Below are 19,463 nucleotides of genomic sequence, written 5' to 3'. Positions count from 1 at the left end.
ACAATGTCGATGCCTTGAGGTTTTTGGGGTTAACTAATGACATGCATGTACAGTCCGCCCTGCGAAGAGTGGACGGAAGTGGCAAGAGTCTTATTGCTGTGGTAGCCGAGGGTCTCACTTATTGCCACACTAATGATGGCGATTAGCCCCCATCCAGCTCCTCCTGGGTAGCTATAAGACAAGCATGCCAGATGCTTAAGGCAGAGGCCATGAAGATTGCTATAGAATTGGGAAGTCTGGAGCTTTATCTACAATAGCCGTTGTTACCCGGGATGTGAAATAAGTTGTTGGAGGAATGCCCAGGAGCGTGGCGCCCCTATCTAATTCCAGTTCTGATGTCAGAACAAGGAAACCCTATTGAGAATGTAATTGAAAAGTTGCAACAGATAGGGGACCTTCCAGGATTGGCATTAGAGGTGGATGGAAAAGGCGGCAGTGAGAAAAGAGGGCCGAGTGGGAACGCGGGGTCGGAATCCAGGGAGCGAGCTCGGCTCTTCCGTCTGCTTTTACAGAAGGGCATTGATAGACAGGAAATTGGTGGGAAACCAGCAGAAGTATTACGCCAACTAGCACGCCAATATAATGTCCATGCGGTCCAGGCAGCGGAGCAATGCTCAGGAATAATGTCCAAGGCTGATAGATCACAGGTGTTGCACCCGCGGGAGGATGTAGAGTGGACAGTGTTACGATTCAGACCAAAGGAAGAGCTGGAACCAGTTTCTCCCCCTCAGGAGGGGCTTGGACGCCTGAAACAAGAATAGGGGGGTGGCCAAGCTCCAGTGTCCGAAGGGTTCCAATGTAACATTGCTCGCCGAGACGATCGACCGTTCGTTACACATGCCATTTATTGGTTGGAACAAAATAGGCAAACTATTCGTGCCTTGGTGGACACGGGAGCGGAGGTCACAATAGTGCATGGGAACCTAGAAAAGCTCAGAGGTGTCGTAACCCCTGTTTGGGGTTTGAGTGACCAGCCTGTCAAGGGAAAATTTGTGACTGACTGCCATCAAGCCATACACTGGACTCTTGAAGCTGCTGGGGTGCTGCGACCAGGGAAGGTTCAGGTGATCCAATCAATCAGGGTGCTCAACAATAGAGGGTTGACCAAAATGTGGACACCCCTTACCCTGATGAGAGGGATACCCCGTGTGAATCGTGTGGTAGCCACCTTGACTGTAGCATATGAATCTGGAGTGAACTCTAGTCTCTTCCCTGCTAGGGAAGGGTTAGTATTAAACCATAGAGGAATACTTGAATGGGATCCCGGGGGAGGATTTCTTGAAAATTAAGCCCCACCCCCACACCCCCGCTCCTTCCCGCCCCCCCCCATTCATTTCCCATCCCCCCCACTGCAAGCAGATTAGATGTTCTGGGGAACAAGGAGGATTGGGAGATGGTGTTGAAATGGACGGACCGAGAATCGAAATAATCCCCGAGATGGCGAAAACAGGATTTGTCAAAAACTAAGGCAACCCGCCCTCCCTCCTCATCCATCCTCCCACCCCCTGCTTCTCCCCGCCGCCCCATCCGCCTTCCCCGCGTGAGTGGACCAGATGTTCCAGGAGAGGAGGAGGATTGAGAGCTCTATTCTGACTTGTATCCTTGCAGAGAGACTAGGGACATAACTTCAGTATAGAATACAAGAATGAAGCAACAGCCAAGCTCCAGTATGAGGGGCAGGCAGGAAGGGCCAGCGACCCCATGTAGAGATCATTAGGTGTGCTGCAAGCACTGGGAATTGAACAAAATAATGTGTCCTTTGTTCTTAGTTGCACCCAGGCCCAGACGTGGGTGCAGAGTGTCGTTGAAGGTATATTGAGAGATGGAGACAACGGAGTCCTCCCTACCGAGATCTGAAAAAAAAAAAATCTTGTGGGACACGGCCACAGAGAAAGAGCGACAGCTTCAAGTGTGATGGAGACCTGTGAACTTCACCCATGACCAGGGCCTCCGTGCAGTCATCACCTACGTACTGACCCTGGCAGATGTCACCATTGAGAAGGTCTATCTGTGCTCTACCCGCCCTGACCCACCCACCCCAGAAGGTGATGCCCTTAAAGCGAGAAATGTTTCCTTATGATACCAAAGAGGGTGGATGCCATTATGGGATCAATCTGCAGAGTAATAATAAAATCATATTAGCTTATGTAGGGAAAGGATGCCTGTGTTCTAGAACAACATGTAAATACGTGCTAAGCAATGAAAGTTATAACCAGACTGTGTTTAATGACTCTAATACGTGTGCTCACAATGTAGTTTTTACTAGAGGCTGTGATTTTGTGTATGTTCCCCATGTTTAATGAGAATCTGTGTGTATGTGTTGCCATAATAGCGGCTTGCTACTGCATGAGGCAAGTGAGACTCTACCTTGATGACCAGCTGAAAAGTCTAAGCACCTCCTACCATAGTCAAGGGCAAGACTGGGTTGGCCTCTGTGTTTGCCACCAAGAAGAACCTCGAGCTCCGCTGTTGGCTGCAACCCATTAGGCGTTGAGCGGTGGGGACACATGCCATGCCAGACCTTGATGTGAGTGATGGCCACCTCTCTCTCTGAGGGCCATCTAGGAGGCGAGCGTAGGCCAAGCGGCCTGTTGCTGGCATGAGTGACAGCTAGCGTAATTAACTTGTGACTAAGTACACAGAACTTGCCTGAAAATTGCTTATGCTGACTCTGCTAACTTGCACGTAGGCCCGCCGGACTGCTTACGCCACCCTGCGGAATAGGGCGGCTTACCCCCTAAAAAGAGAGAGAGAGAGAGAGAGAGAGAGAGAGAGAGATGCAAGAACATCATTGCTCGAAGGCATCGGCTCCGGGGATCGCTGCCGCGCAAGCATTGACCACACTACGCAGACTGGGATGCTGGCTAGCAAAATCCTGCAATGCTACAACAACGGCTTTGTTATCATCCTTGGTAGATGTAGACTCGGCTCAGCCCGCAACCTCGCTGCAACAGATACGCTTCTGCTTATGCATGGCCACAGATGTGAGGAGACAGGGGGCATGTGCTGCCTGACTCTAAGCGACCACGCCACGTCTGTGCATGCCCAGCTCCAGACATTACAGGATCTGACTCGTCCATTGAGAGTGGATGGTGATTAGATGGTGATGGACGTGGGGTTGGCCATGGCTACAGAAACTGTTATTATTATTATTTCTATTTGCAATATTATTATATGCTGTATCCCTTGCATAATGATGCTGACACAAGGCATGGTTGAGACTGCTATGAAAACGTTATTTGTTCGGGTGCTTCGCTACGATAGATTGACCTCTACAGATCACGGGGTGGCATGTATTGGAGATGGAAATTTCTATGATCTGTAGAGTCATAAAAATCTCCTGTGGTAAGCAGAGGCCAGACCTTGGGAAAGAAGATGTTTGCCTGCCTAGGCTGAGCGATAAGGAGCATGAATGCAGCTGCTCAGTCCCGTTCACAGGCAACCTCCTCTAAAACCAGCTGAAGGTGGCCGCTCGACCAGGCTTGTAGCCAACATAACCGCAGACATGCTCTAAACTAGTTTTGAAGGTCAAACACCTGGAAATGAGGAGGAAGAGGAGGAAGGCAGGACCCTCAAATGGAGGGCTGGGACCCTCGACTAGTGTGCGTGCCTGCGCACCCAGGGGGGAGAGTTGCGCAACTGAAGGTGGAGTTTGTCTGCCCCCCGGGCTGCCTCCTGGGTTGTACTGACCCTACGTGCCAGGATGCACTGGGCATAGAGAGGACAGTGTGGAGAGAGCAGGGGGAAGGAGAAACTCCTAACTGAGGGCTAGGCTGTTTCCGCGGGAGCCGATCAGCAACTCTCTCTCCCTGATCTGCCAGCTCGAGAGGATGTTCAGGTCCAGTATCCTGCCGGCAGGTATCACCTCATGAGTAGTTATCCATGCTTTGCTTCTTTTATGTGCTTTCACCTGAATAAATGCTTGATGTAGTCACCTCGTTCTCGCGTGATTATTGCTGAATCCTGAGCCCATCCAGAACAGATATAGATTTACTGATGGATACTGATGAACACACTTTGGCTCAGCTCCTTTAAATGGCCTTTCTAAATTCTTGTAACTCTTCTCATAAATGCTCAATGCATTAAATTAGAGATTGGATCATTACTGGGACAATATTTACTTCATGTAGCATCTGATTCCACTTGCTTGGAAGAAAAGAGAGCTTGTGAAGACCTACAAATAGATCATATCTAAATTTATTAACAAACTCTTCTTCCTCATTTCCGGGTGTTTGACCTCCAAAGCTAGTTTGGAGGACGTCTGCGGTTATGTTGGCTACAAGCCCGGTCGAGCGGCCGGCTTCAACAGGTTTTCGGAGGAGGCTGCCTGTAAACCGGGCTGAGCAGCTGCATCCGTGCTCCTTATCGCTCAACCCAGGCAGGCAAACATCATCTTCCTCAAGGCCTGGCCTCTGCTTCCCACAGGAGATTTTTATGACTCTACAGATCATAGAAATTTCCATCTCCAATACAATGTCTTTTTCTGCTTCGGGAAAAAAAAGAGTGATTCTGCCCTGTAAATATCATGTGTGCATACAAGTATGCACTTGAATGGGGTGAGAGGTGACCTCAGAAGAGCAAAGGAGCAGACAAACATGTTTGTCTCCTGTTGATTTTCATGCATCTTTTCTGCCTGTATAGCAGGCAGCTTAGAACACATTGACCCTCCAAATAAATCCTTTCTGAGGAAAAGAAGGCATCAGCTTCTCCCTATTTGGGTTGTAAGTATGCATTTGCATCTGTGTAGTCATTTGTGTGGTGGTTAGGTCACATCTTTTAATGTGATCTTAGCCTGTACTTGTCTTTCACCAGGTAGTCCATGTTTATATCTTCCAGCTATCCCTAAGCAATGGCATTTTCTTCAGCTGAATGCCTAGGAATTCTGCTTTTGCAGAATTGGAGCGCTATGAGCTTCGGTTTCTTGGAGAGATGCAAATTGTACTTGCATCCATTTCATTTATTTCAAATTATTTTCCTGACCAAGCTGCACTTGGCTGTTCTGTGGGGAGAAACCTCTCCCTTACAATCTTGGGAATGGTGGGATATGAACAAGGCTCCATGACACACACAGGTGCCTTTATGTTGCAGCTGTGCCTCCAGATGGTGGTCAGATTACTTTCTTTAAAATGCCATCTGCAAGTTACACTAATTCTGCTGCTTTGAAGGTGGTGAACCATGCAATTTGCCAGCATTTCTGCAGGAAAACAAACAACAACAACAAAACCCACAGAAAATTCAGGAACAAGATCTGTCTCTTTGAAATAAGTTCCCTCTTCACAGCTCAGAGTTGGGGCTTGGATAAATCTTAGACTTTTAGGACTGAGTTCCTGTTTGCTCTAAATTCTAGTGTTCCCATTACACTTGCTAAAGCAGCATATATTCCATCTTATTGCCTGGCTCTCGTCTTTCTATCAGCAGGTAAATGTTTAATCAAAACCATGAATCCAAGCATCTGGGAATGATAGAGGGTTCAAAGTATTGCCACTCAGCTGATCTTCAGTTAGTGCTTAGAAACTAAGAATGTTGCAATTGTGTTGTGGTTTTTGCAAGAGTTTTGCAGGGGCTAAGTATGAACTAAGCTATCCCTAGGGTCCTCTGTAGGTCTTAAGATGTGCTTGTTTTGTAAAGAAATCCCCCCCCCCCTTTTTTTTTTGGCAAATGCTCAGTCGCTCAGTTTATTTTATTGTATTTTATTGGTTCCAGTGCCTGCCACTGCTAAGGGTGGCATGACTTGTTTTTTCAGTGTCTGCTGCTTGACTCCTCTGCAGTATAGTTATGGATTATAAGATGCAGTAATTCTTATTGCAACACTGATCCACACAATCTCAGGTTAAATTAGTGCTGGTAGGTAGCAGTGAATACTAAGGCATTAAATGTCTCTGTGTGCTTCTTGCACAAAGTGTGATGGTGCTGGCTGCAAATCACTTCCCTGAATGAAGCTAACAAGGTTCTGCTATGGCTTAATAAAGATCCAGTTTTCATATTTATCCCTGAGGACTTGAAAAAGATGAGATGTTGCTTATGTTTGTGAATTCTCAAGTGAACAAAGCAATTAGGCTTCAAGTAATATTTAAAACATTCAATCAATATTGTAGTAATACCTCTTCAGCCTTGTGTCTGGCAGAAAACAGTTCAGTATAATACATATGTATACATGTATACACTAGGCAATATTTATAATAGTCATGATATCTCTTGGAAGAACATTTGACACAAGATCCCAGTTATACAGTGTTGTTGTTCTCTCACTTTAGCTGTAGCTCAATACACATCCTACAAATCCATTCCAAATTATTTTGGTACTGTTTTGTTTTGTTTAATAGAATAGCCCTAAAATTTGCCCCTGGATCACACCATCTTTCCTTTTAATCAGATTGTGAGGATTCTAGAAATTAGAAGTCTGTGCACTCAACTGCCATGAGGCATCACCTGGATCACATCTAATTAGATAGCACACGGTCTGGATGATTTTTTTTTTTCTGAGAATTGATCCTACCTTTGGTCAGTCATTCTAACACTTTCAAGAGAGCTTTACAGTCATCAAAACAAGAATACCAAAATCCTTTCAGTGAAGATGAATCTCACTTCACTCATTCATAAGAAAAATAAAACTGAGTTAGTGTGCTGACATTGAAATCATGAATGTATAGGTATCACTTTGAAAAACAATTAAAACTCCTTCATGAGTCTGGTCACACAAAACATGATCCTCTTTGTTATCATCCTCTTCTCCAAACTTTCAGCTCATCATTGTAATAGTCCCTTCCTTGAATACCCACCTTGCATACCAAAAAAAAAAAAAAACCCTCCAGCCACTACTATCACAAAAATATCACAAGCATTTCAAAATGAAGAGTCCTTTGCTCTTCTTCACCATGTTCTGTCTATGACCTTGTTTTGAAGTTTGACCTTTTTCTAATTTTTTTGTCTGAAGAAATGGCCTGATTATATCTAGAGATGGAGCTAACCATAGCTGTGCCTTCATAATTGGACCATGCTGTTTCTACAGTTTAGAAAATACAGGTCACTAGCCATTTTCTCACCTCTGCAGAGCAAAGTTAACACTACAGTGTCAGCTGGACATTAATGACTCAAATTGCCTGTAATGAAATGAAAGATATTTTGCATGACCTTCTTGACTGGGATAAGGAGGGAAAGAAAAAGAAGGCAAATGCCTGAAATATGCTGCTTAATTTGCTTCTACACGTTCCCTTGTCTGAATTATAGTGGTACAGTCAGCTTCATAAGGCTTACTGCCATTAGCAGTACTGGAAAACCTCTTATTATGAATATCTTTACAAGGCAAAGGTGGTGTTAAGAAATATTATACATAATATTCCGTGGGCTTGACATCTTGTAAACATCTGGCTTAGAATTTACCTAGCCTGGCTTTAGAGTTTATAGTGTAGATGTCTCTTCTGAGCCAGTAGTCTCGGCCTTCTTTTTTCTCCCTCTCTCCAGAGAGAGCGAGGTGCTCCTGGGGGGCTGTTCCTGGGACAGGCATTGGACCAGGTTGTTTCACTTGTTCCCAGGTGGGTTATGTACCTGGAAAGCAGGTAGAATCTGAAAGCAAGGGTTATATGTGACCAAACTCACAGGAATTGCAAGATTTAGTGAAGAAGTTTTGGGTAAGAAAGCAAGCCTCCAAATGCCCATAATTTGTAATGTTGATGCACCAGAAGCCCAAGCACAGTGTGTTGGCTGTGAGACCTGCTTCCTGAGGAGTTAAATCACAGAGGACAATGCAGGCTATATCTTAAACAACTTCCTCTGTCAGCAGTCTCCTCACATACTGGATACTTGGTGTTCACATGTACAGAACATAAACCCTCCTGCTGTATTCTTCCCTGCTATAAAACATTATTTTCTGTCTACAGTGTGAGTACATGTAGCTGGCAGATAGCGGAGATGAGAATCCAGACTTGTTTTAAAAGACTATGCTTGACTATGCTGCAGTGTGTGATGAGAAGCAGAGCTGATTGATTAATTATCAGTGATGTCTCTATCCAAGGAAATTAACAATTTAAAGATTATGTAGTGAATTTGAATGTGAATACATCCTTTTAGAAATAGGTGAATAAACCACAAAGCCTAAAAATAGATGAGGAAAAAAGTCAGGAAAGTAAGTGACTTGGTGAAATCCATAGAGAAGAATCAGAAGCAAACATGGGACTGGGTGTCATAATTTCTGTTTCCAAATATTGTGTTTAGTTGTCTGGACTATACTTCCCTCTGATGCCCTATTCTGAATTTAATTAATTTAATTACTGCAATGGGAACAGGAGCAAGACTTTAGGCTGAGATTTTAAAGGACAGTTGAGGGAGTTAGAGACTCACTGTTGGTTTCCAGAGAGACTTAATTGTCTTTAAAATCTATAAAAAAACAAGACCTCAATTATTTGTAAATGATGTCTTAGGGAATTATAAGTTCTTCTGCTCTCCATCTGCCTGCAAATAAGGAGATCAGAACTATGTGGGCCCCAATAGAGTTGTTAATTGGTTTCTTATTGGTGGCCTGTGGCCATTGGATTCCTTGACAGATAAGTATTCACATATGCTTTCTAGGATATTTTTAAAACAACACTGGAAAAATGCAGAGTTGTGTGATAGATGGACTTACAATCATTAATCAGTGTGACCTGTTGGATCTACCTCAAGATTTGTTAATATAGGCATATTTGTAGTGAGGCTGAGGTTCATAAACTCCTCAGAAATAGGTGTTTTTATCTGTCTAAATCATTGAATTTTATGGCTTTCACAAAGTGTCTCTATATCTCAGAAAATATCAGTGATTATAGTCATCCTAGCCCTGCTGGCTAGTGGGGAAGGACAGGATGCTGTCTCCTTTTTGTGAGGCAGCATTGAATCACTGAGGAGCTATGGACACCCTGGGCAGGGGAAGGGACAGCATGCAACCATATGGGCATGAACAGAGGATAGGGAACAAGTACAGGGCCAGCTCTCCTTTCTTCATTAGTCTGTGTGGGTTTCCATCCATGTCTGCTATGAAGGATATAGCAGCATAAGATAGGCTGATAACAGAGATCCCCCTTTGTTGTGCTGCATGCACAAGGATTTATGGTGCAGCTGAGGAGGCTGAAGCTGTAGAAGATATAGCAGAGCTGGGAGCTGGGTCATTCTTAGGGTTTCACACCATGCAGTATGGGAGAGTGCAATGGCAAGGGTAAGAAGGAGGGTTTCTAGTAGCATGACTGTCTGAGTCATATTGCATAGTATATAATTTTCCTTACATCTACATACAGGTGTTCAAGGGGTCATGCATATACAGTTATCCTTCGATGCAAAGGCACACATATGTTTTGCATAGCCAACTGTGCTCTGCCTGTAGATGACATACAGGTAAATGCTCATGCAGCAAGTTTGTCATGCAGCTCTCATTCAGACACACAACTATTGGTGCAAGGCACAAGAATTAGAAAGTAACAGCTAAAAACTTAGCTTTCAGCATGCAGCAGAGCTTCAGCACTGAGTCCCCTGTGCTGTGTGTTACTGTAGATGGTTCATGAATAAAACATTCTGAGTCATGGAGTTCCCATAATTGCAGGTGAGCTATGTACAAATGGTGCAGCAATGCCGCAAACTCCTTCTCTCTGTGAAGTGGGATTGGAGGGGAATGATAGAGAAACAGTTGTCTCAGCTCTGTCAGTAGAGCCATCTCAGGAGTCTGCCTGCCTTCAGAGGCATGTGTTCACCTGGTCAGCACAATTAGAAAAATCCAGTCAGCTCCTGACAGGGCTGTAAGGATGCTGCTTGGGGCATTTAGGTGTATTCTAAGGTTTGAATGCCTCTCAGGTACCATCCTTATTGTGCCCATGGTGAGAATGGTTCTGTCTTTCTGCAACGCATCAGACACTATGGTGTAACCTGCAGTCTCTAAAGCCTTTCCATAAGAGCAAAAACATTAATTTCAGAAGATGGAGATGATGTTTAGTCACTCAGGGGAAGCAGAGTGAAGTAGTATTTCCATACTCACCCTTCTTCTGGGAATGTTTTCTGTAGGGTTCCCTATGTGATGAAGGACCTGCTACCTGTCCCACTACTACAACTGTGTGTGACTTGTAGAACAAGGACACATTTTTTATACACATCTGTCATTCCACCTGTGGCTGTAATCATAAAGATCTAACCATATACTTGTTACTTTCTAAATCTGTCTTGATTGCTGGTGTGTCATGTTTCTTGGAAGCAGCCTGTTTCAGGTCACAGCTTGTAATTAAAGGGAATTAATGCAATTACTCACATCTATGCTACTTGTAATGTTCCAGAGCCATTATGGCACTGTGCTTCTCATCACTGCACCTCTCAGGCTAGCTTCTTTATGTTTTCTTCCTAATGCTGTCATTGTGTATAAAACAGGTGGCTGAAAGTGGGAGGAAAATGCATGCATTTATTGTTCTTAGCTCTCCTTATCCTCAGAAAATTTCAAGTGTCCTAGACAGACTCTAAACCCATTTTTATCTTCCCTTTTTTGTTTACTAATTGATGAAGAATAGGAAAGGGATGAGGTGGACTGTTGGTAAAGACTGCCACGGAATATAGTCATAGCTAAAATCTTTTAAAGCACTCCTAATATTTCACTATGCACTCTGCTACAATTAAACATTTAGTAAACGTGTTGACTTCCACTAATGAGCTTTATAATTATAAGGACTAACTATTCAAAGAACTATGGCTTTAGGTCTTGAATTCTGAAAGCCATGAATTTTCCTTTGGCATTCAGCCTTGCCTTTCCCTTCTTTCTTAGCTGCTGCCAAGTAATTTACAGTTCAAGAAAGGCTAATGGAGCTATAAACAAAGCACAGATGCCTCTCGCATTTCCTTTATTGAGCTGTGGTATGAAAATAGCCACTGCTTCCAGAAGAGGGAACATTAGTAATTATAGAAGCACCTCAAGTCTCCTATTTATCTGTAGAACAGGTACAGAATAAATCATCTTTTGTCTAAAGTGGGACCAGCTTAAGGGGCAGAAACCTACCTTAATTGACTGTCGGTTCTCTGGGTTTATTTTTGTAAAATGGGCATTGGCCTACTGGAATGATCGCTGAACTCATTAAACCTCTGAACAAGAACTGGCTACTGAAAACTTGTTTTTAACGGGTGTCTGAGCTAGATAGTAGGATATCTTAAGATAACCCCATGAGCCTGTCAATCACTGCAAGCACATTTAAGTTAAAAATTTCCCACTCATACCAACATGAATCAAAAAATAAGTCAGCTAAGTTGAATGGTGTTAAAACCATTTTATCGTGATACAGTCATGACCAAGTTCATTAGCACCAAGTTAAGGCTGCCTGATGTTCTCTCACATCTTTCCAGAACTGCAAGTTCAGCAGTGATGGGACTTCTGCAGGGGGAGAGGTGAAGGGCACTCATGCAAATGTCACTCTGTCTTGCTGGTGCTGGTTCCCCCCTCACCAGGGATGTCCCCAAGTGCTTCCTCCCTCCAGGGCAGCTCCTGCTGCTGGGACCAGGGTGGAGGGTGCCCTGAACAGGGCAGAGAACTGAGTCTGAAAAGAGGAAGGGCAGGAAAGGGGAGTCTGTGCCCCCAGAAAGATCCAGGAGGATTCGTTCAAGCCTTTCTTTAGAGTAGGCTGTCTGTTCTTGGATGCTGGTAGCTGATGTTCAGCTTCACTGCCAGCTGGTCCGTTAGCACATACGTGGATATTTCAGGACGAAAGTCCAAATGAGCCAAGCTAAGCTTGCCCATGCATGCACCTTGCTTTTCACTCTCATCTGTTGAAGTGGTTTCTATCTGCAGTGGGTATTTATGTGCTACATTTTTGGGCACATATACAATGGTCAGCAACCCTCAAGATCTTAGCTCTCTCAGTCCTCCTGTCTAGCTTTGCAGAGGTACAAACCTACTTCACATAGACTCCTGCCTGGTGTCAGTTTCTCAGCTTCTCAGGTCTCAACTTCTCAGCTGCCTCACTTCTTGCTCTATTTCCTGTTGCCCCCCAAAACACAATGGCACAGTGGGCTGAGCAGTGCCCAGCAAGGAAACTTGTGTGTCTGCCCAGCCTTGCAACACTGCAATGCGCAAGCAAGCCCTCTGCATGTATCTCCTTAATATTCATTGCAATGCACAAGTGAGCAGGACCTGGACCTTTCCTCCTGAGTTCCTTTACCCTTTTTCTTGATATGAAGAGCACATTTATCACAGTCCTAGGACTGTTGGGAAGAACAAGATATGAAATAGCCTGCCACTGTGGGGGAACCTTAATCCAGCTGGAACTGGGCTACCATGCTGAGCTAGATGAATGCTGTTTAGTTTCCATATAATAACCAAAAAGGTTTTCATAAATTGTCAAGCATGAATTCTGCTTGTAGTTTAGAGAGAAGGCCAGGTTGACCTTCACTGTTATTCTCTTCGGGGCTGTATACCTTAAGGCAAACTCTACATCTAGCAGTGTTTACCTGCCATTCCCACTGCGAGATCAACAGAGTTTTTTTTTCTTGCTTGTGCACAGTGCTGTATGTGGAGGATGCTCATGCGGACGCTCTGCCAAGAGCATCATTGCGGTAGCCTGTTGCCCTGGTGCCCATTAGAATTGCAAGAGAGCAAGTGCTAATCTTCATGTCAGCAGAAGGCTGCTCAATATACTATCATCCACTTAATCCGTTCTGTAGATGCTTACAACTTGCGTCTTTCGACAGCTACTGCATGTTTATGTTAGTCTGGAGAATTTACTTGCAATCATGGATTCAGCTGCAGAAGAAAAGCCTGGTAAAGCCCCTGTAGCAGTAAACTGTTCTGCAATCAGCCTTCTCTATTCTGTGGGAACCAGTGAGTCATGCAAGAGGCTACTTCCCAAAGGATGACATTACAGCTGTCATGTGATGGAGAAAATAAAGAATGGGAAGAACTGTAACCTGAGTGGGTCCTGAGCCACAGAATAATCAAGACTAATCTCATTTTCTAGGATTAAAAGCTGAACACAAGATATTAAATCTTACATTAATGATCAGTTTATTATATACTTTGGTGTGTGTGGAGGCCCACCTCAAGAACAGCAGTACAGGATGCCTTGTTAGCAGATAATCAACCTCAAGGATGGCAGTCCAGGTGTCTTGTTAATTAACCTCAAGGACGGCAGTACAGAACATCTTATCAACAGATAAGGAACAAAGCAAGAAAAAGAAGAAAACTGCAACCGCATGACTGGTGCGTGATCAAGAAGCTTATTAGATAATTTTGATGCAATTCTTTAGACTATTGGCTTATTTAATAAGTGCACTTTGTGTGCTTTTTGCAAATAAGGAATTATATCCAGTTTAGTACAGTATATGTTTTATCTGATGCTTAAGAAAGTGTCTTTTGTTCATTACACCGGAGTCCATGTGCATCATACGCTGCAGCGTGTATTCACAAAGCCATTTAGGAGTTGAGGTTGTATCAACTTGAGCCTGATTTTCCTGGCATCCATGCATTAAGGCTCCTGAATGCCCTTGTGAGACCAGACCGATGGGGGCATACATGGCTACAACCAAACTATCAGAAAAAATTCACGACTGAGTCTGATGTTGTCCTTAATGGCACCCCATTGTGCATAGATATGATAGCAATTCTGATGCTTCATGTCCAATTCAGGTGGAAAGCGAGAGTAAGAGAACCTATAGCTGTGCTGCTGATAAGAGAAGGATGAACAAAGGTGTGAAGGTAAACTGTTAGCTACTATCTCTGGCCAGTCAATTTGGCATTATAGCCTGGGATTTGACCAATGGCTCTGATTTTTTTTTTCATTTCACTCTGAGGCAGTTTCAAACACTGTCAGGAACTTCTAATCCTATCTGCCACTGAAAAAGGAAAAAGGAAAAAGGAAAAAAAAAAAAAAAAAAAAAGGTGTTTGTTCTCTCAGCTCTGTAATGTACTTCAGATTTCACCTATACAGTTCATATACAGCGGAAAAAGACTCCTTCAGTGCCTGGTAATTGCCTTTTTTGATTGTGATAAAGATACCAATCCTATGGAAACTGGAAAAAGAACAGCCAGTAGTTGCAGAGATGATTCAGCCCAGCTCTTGATCGGTATCAATTTACAGATCTTGATTGTTGATCAAATAAATTAAAATCCCTTGCCCTGTTATTCCTGACTCATCTACTTTCTCAGCAGCAAGTTTTTAAAAACTACAGCTCTAAGTATTTATTGTATCAGTATCAAATGGCTTATATGCTGTTCTTTCATATTTATGTTTTGGTTTCAACACAGGAAATCTCTAATATACTTTTTCTGCTGGTGCTCCCTAGTGGTGAAGCTACAAGAATTTTGCTAATGATTGTACAATTTCAAATTTAATAATTTCTAGAGATTTAAATCCCTCAGGGGACCTGTTTCGGGGCATAGAGTCATTCCTTCATATCAGTGCTTGGAGGACTGAGGGTTTAGGTAGTGCAGTGCCTTTACGACGTGAAAAAGGTACATGCCAACAAGGAGAATCCTTTTCCTTTCCAAGGCTTTGTTCATTTTTCTCCTTAGTACTAACCTGATACATAAACCTTTCTAAAGAAGATGAAATTTGAAACTCTCATTTCTTTTCTCATTCTGTATCAGTCAGAAAGACAGACACTGACACGGCCAGGCAGACAGGCATGCACGCAGAGGCACGGGGAATATTTCTGTTCTTAACACTAACCCCTTTTGATCTATTTTCTGCACAGAGCTATGAGGTTGCCAGCAGAGCACTGCTCACATGCTGTGGTCAGTGACTCCCTCCCCATAAATGTCCTCAGGTCAAGGACAAAGGATAGACCAAAAGGACTTTCAGTAAAACCCAAACTCTCCCTTGGGCTGAGCTTTACCAAACTGAGAAATGTCTGAGAGCAGAAGAAAATCTACAGCCACAAGAGTTGTCCTGTCTAAAATCATTGTACACCAGCCAAGCAGCACCTCTCCCTAGTGCAGAGAGAGCACATCAGCAGGAGCATAACCCCACTGCGTGTGAACAGCAGCAGTTGAGCAAAAAAAAAAAGTCTTTTCTTCTCATCCAATACTTTGGTGCTGTGGCACTGGCAGCTGTGGTGCAGGAATCGCTCCCACTCTCAGATAATGTGCAAATCCCTACTGACACTGACTGCCTTTGCACTGCTAAAGCTACATCACGTACCTCTTCTCCAGCCTAAGTCCCTAAAGCCAAGGGGTTTTCATAGCACACAGTGGGGTTTTATAGCTATACAACCAAATAAAAGGAAAAAAGGAAAAGTTGGTAGAAACAGAAAATCAAGATTTGGTATCTTATAAATATGTGTAAGTATTTATATAAACAAATAAAATGTGTCCAAAGAAGGGCAAAAAAGCTGGTGAAGGGGTTGGAGCACAGGCCTTATAAGGAGTGGCTGCGGGAGCTGGGGTTATTTAGTCTGGAAACAAGGAGGTTCAGGGGAGACCTTATCGCTCTCTACAGCTACCTGAAAGGAGGTTGTAATGATACAGGGGTTGGTCTATTCTCCAGAATAACTACTGATAACTACTCCCTTGGCAGGGAGGTGGTGGAGTCACTGTCCCTGGCAGTGTTCAAGAAGAGATGTTCAAGTAGATGAGGCACTTAGGGACATGGTTTAGCATGCAGTGTGTTGAAGGGTTTATGGTTGGACTCAATGATCTTGAAGGTTTTTTCCAACCATACTGATTCTATGATTATATGTATATATCTTTTACAGATACTCAAACCCAGTGCAGTAGTACTGGCTGGGATTTGTTAGACTCTGTTATGAAAAAGGTTAACAACATCCTCTGGTTTAAAAATTGATCCATTGCAACAAAGTCCTCTCTCCCAGAGTGGGTTAGAAGTTTGTGAGTTTGTTGCAGATAGTTAGGGTCCGGTGGCCGGAAGATATCGCACTGTACGGAAAGATAGGGCCCCTAATAGCCAATAGTGTTTAGTCTATGATGTAAGCAGGCGGATGTGACGTTGTAAACCTTAGCTATATAACACCTTGTTATCCATCAATAAAGGCCATTTGCAGCATCCTCATATTGGTGTCTGTGCTCTTTGGCCCGGGCACAGGTTGGGCGTGCCCGGCCGCCTCGGCGGACAGAGTCAATTGCCAATGTCAGGCAACAAGTGGTTACCCCGACGTGATACTCGGAGGCGGCGGACCGCTGGTGGTCGAGGGAAACGGATCATGGAAGGGATAGTCAAGGTCGTACTATCTGGTGCTCGGGAATGGGGGATTTCTATGAAATCGAACGCAGTTAAGAGCTGCATTGAGCGGCTCCTTGAAGAAGGGGCAGTTAACAGTGCCAGGGAAGTTTTATTCCCTCAGCACTGGCGGAGATGTACCACCGCGTTAACGGAATATGGTATGTCTAAAGGGAGTGCGAAAGATCTAAAGACATGGGGAGTGATACGGCAGGTCCTCCAGAGAGGAAGGGAGGAGAGGGAGACTTGGAGGGCAGCACGGGAGGCGCTCGGGAAGAGCGAAGCAGTGGGAGTGCAGACAGAGGCTGATGAACAGACCCTCTGCAAGCTTTCGATCTGGTGCAGAGAGAATGGGTTCAAAGCCGAGCCCCACCTAGTATTCAAACCCGATGTGAAAGCCAAAAGCAAAGTGGCCATCGGAGCCACGGCAGCCTTTGCAAGCACTTCAGGACCGGGACCGCCACACCACTGAAAACCGCTGGTGTTTGGAGATCCATCGCTAACCCCCCTGCCCATGCCTGCACCTGTGGCACCTACACTGTCTGTGCCCCCGCTTCCGCTTGTTAGATCACCTTGAAAAAAGGTGTCGCAGTTGCTGCGCTCCTCTATGCTGGCTGTGCTGCAGGTCTTCTCCTGCGCTTCCTCGCGCTGCAGCTTCTGACCTCGGCCAGAACCCCCAGTGCCACGTCCACCAGCTCTGCCTCGGTCATGCAGTAGATGGTTGCTGCCCTGGCCAGCCCCAGCCCCAGCCACGTCCACCAGCTCTGCCTCGGTCATGCAGTAGATGGTTGGGGCCCGGCCCCCGGCCCCCGGCCGCCGTGGGGGGAGGCCCGGCCGGTGCTGCAGGCTGTTCTGCCGGTGCCATCCGAGCGGGCCGCCCCTGCCCGCTGCCTGCCGCCATCTTATGTACCCGCCCCGAGAGAGGGGGCGGTCTGCGCAGGGCTCCGGGCATGCGCTCCGCCCCGCAGAGGTCATGGCCGCCTCCGGGGGCGCCAGTCCCCGAGCCCACCGGCAGACCCGCCGCAATCCCCGACAAAAAGGAGAAAGGGGGGCTGGGGAAGAGAAGGCGAATGAGATCAAGGAAACTTATGTTGCTGAAGGCTTGATGAAAGCCAGGAGGGAGGTGCAGAGGAATTTGATTCATCTTTTAAAAGTAGGGGTTGAAGAACTGTAATGCTTTAAGTGAGGACAGAAACCGTTATTAGGGCTATTATTTCTATTTGCTATGTTCATCTCTATTATGTGTTGTATCCTTTGTATATTGATGCCGACACGAGGTATGGTTGAAAGGTGGAAATTTGTATGATCTGTAGAGTCTTAAAACTATTGTGCAAAATAGGATCCAAGACCCTGAGAAAGAAGATGTTTGCCTGCCCAGGCTGAGCGATAAGGAGTGCGGAGGCGGCTGCCCAGCCAGGCTCAGAGCCGACCTCCTCCAAAAGCAGCTGAAGGCAGCTGCTCGACCGGGCTTGTAGCCAACTTAACTGCAAACATCCTCTAAATTAATTTGAAGGTCAAACACCCGAGAGGGAGGGAGATGAGAAAGGCAGGACCCTCAGACTGACAGCTGGGACAATTTACTGGTATGCGCACCTGCGCACCCAGGAGGGAAGGTTATGTGACTGAAGGCGGAGTTTGTCCGCCCCCGGTCTGCCTGCTGGCACGTACTGGCCCTACGTGGCAGGATGCACCGGGCATAAACAGACAGTGCAGAGAGAAAGGAGGAGTGAGACTCCTAACACTGAGACCCACGTTGTCTCTGCGGGGACACCCGCCGAGTTAGGAGCCTGTCGGCAACCCTCTAATCTGCCAACTTGAGAGAATGTTCAGTCTCAGTGTCCTGCCGACAACCAGTGGAACTCACTAGTGGAGTGCACAGCTACGTGAGGTCGTGCCACTGGATGGAAATTGTGTTTGTGCTGTTTGCATCTGTGGTCTTTAGATCTTTATTGTGTAATATATATCAGCAGAGAGGGCTAAATAAGCACAACAAGAAAGTCCAGAATTTGAAAACGGGAAAGTCAGGAATAACTCAGACTACGGCGTCCCCCCCCACCTCCCCCGCCCACCCCCCCCCACCGATGGAGGACTGGGAGCCGTACTCTGACTTATATCCTTGGACAGAGCTTAAGGGAATACTTGCTAATTGATTTAAAAGATCGTTTTTTCACCATACTATTACATCCTGAGGACCATGACATAGTGGAACGTATGAACCAAACGCTGAAATGCCAGCTATATTAAAAAAAAAAAAAAAAAAAAAAAAAAAAGAGAGAGAGAGAATTGGGAATTATGCCTGCAGAAAAATTGGCAAGAGCAGAATATGTTTTAAAATTTTTGAGATTGCCTTGCCCCAGGATAGCCTAGTCCCTCTGATGGTCAAACACAGGGCTGGGCTAAAGGGAGCCCTGACAGAAGTAAAGTCGGGTCCGTGTAAGGTGATGCTGAGAGACTGGAACACGGGAAACTGGATGGGACCTTTGGACTTGATAACCTGGGGGAAAGGGTATGCTTGTGTCATTACAGATACTGGAACCAGATGGGTGCCAGCGAAATGGGTGAGACCTTGGCTGGAAGCAAACTCGGATACATCAAACGTAGCAGGCAGGCAGCTGGTACCCTAGCTGTGGAAAGTGTGAGCCTGCAGAAGAACAACATGGGAGGAAGAAGTGTTACTGTTATTATTAGCTGTATATTGTGGCTTTTAGGAGGTAATGTTGCTTTTAACGCTGTTATAGAAGCTGATGCTACTTTTCACACTAATGGATATGTTATGCTTCTTAGGCGTATTGTTAATTATACCCAAATTAAGAGTTGTTGGCTTTGTGGGACAGCGGATCAATTGATGCACTGGTGTTAGGTATTCCTCAAAGCGACTGGACAGACCTGGACAGACCTGAATCCATATAGCCTACTCAATACATCCTATCAGTGCACACAGGAGAATGTCGCAATGGAAGGAATGCTCTGAAATCCCCATGCACCTCACGGTTGTCTCCAACCCAATCTCGGTGTTTGCCCTCATCATGCAGTGGCAAAAGAAAAAAGGGGGAGAAGACTACCTTGCAGTTTTAGAATGGATCTTCTCCTCAGTTCAACTGCGCAAGAGCGTGACCCCTCGGTTGGAAGCGGTGGCTCACATGGTCTGCCGTGGGAGAACTCGGATGCTGGCAGTCTCGGGGGTGAGCCAGCGGCGATCCACCTTCCCCTGCAGGCGGCAGATCTGGAATGGGCCCTGTGGCACTCCACTGCGCTGCAGTTAGCGCTCTTGGAGTTCCCTGGGGAGGTGACTTCGGAAAGGCC

The 19,463-nt window shown here is 45.4% G+C and overlaps 1 protein-coding gene across 1 annotated transcript in view; it reads left to right on the top strand.

The window, feature by feature from the left end:
- LOC148595099 (uncharacterized) overlaps window positions 1–16,877 on the top strand; it is a 97,151-nt gene extending 80,274 nt beyond the window's left edge. The window contains exon 3 of the mRNA XM_088522493.1: window positions 16,786–16,877. Within this exon, the coding sequence (XP_088378619.1) occupies window positions 16,786–16,877 (92 nt within the window). The remainder of the gene's footprint in view (window positions 1–16,785) is intronic.
- The last annotated feature ends 2,586 nt before the right edge of the window (window positions 16,878–19,463 follow it).

Source organism: Tinamus guttatus, unplaced genomic scaffold, assembly GCF_059628265.1.
Source record: "Tinamus guttatus ecotype Peru unplaced genomic scaffold, ASM5962826v1 Tinamus_guttatus_pri_ptg000154l, whole genome shotgun sequence".
Taxonomy (NCBI): Eukaryota; Metazoa; Chordata; class Aves; order Tinamiformes; family Tinamidae; genus Tinamus; species Tinamus guttatus.
Note: the sequence above shows the minus strand (reverse complement) of the source record. Positions and strands in the feature narration are given on the sequence as shown.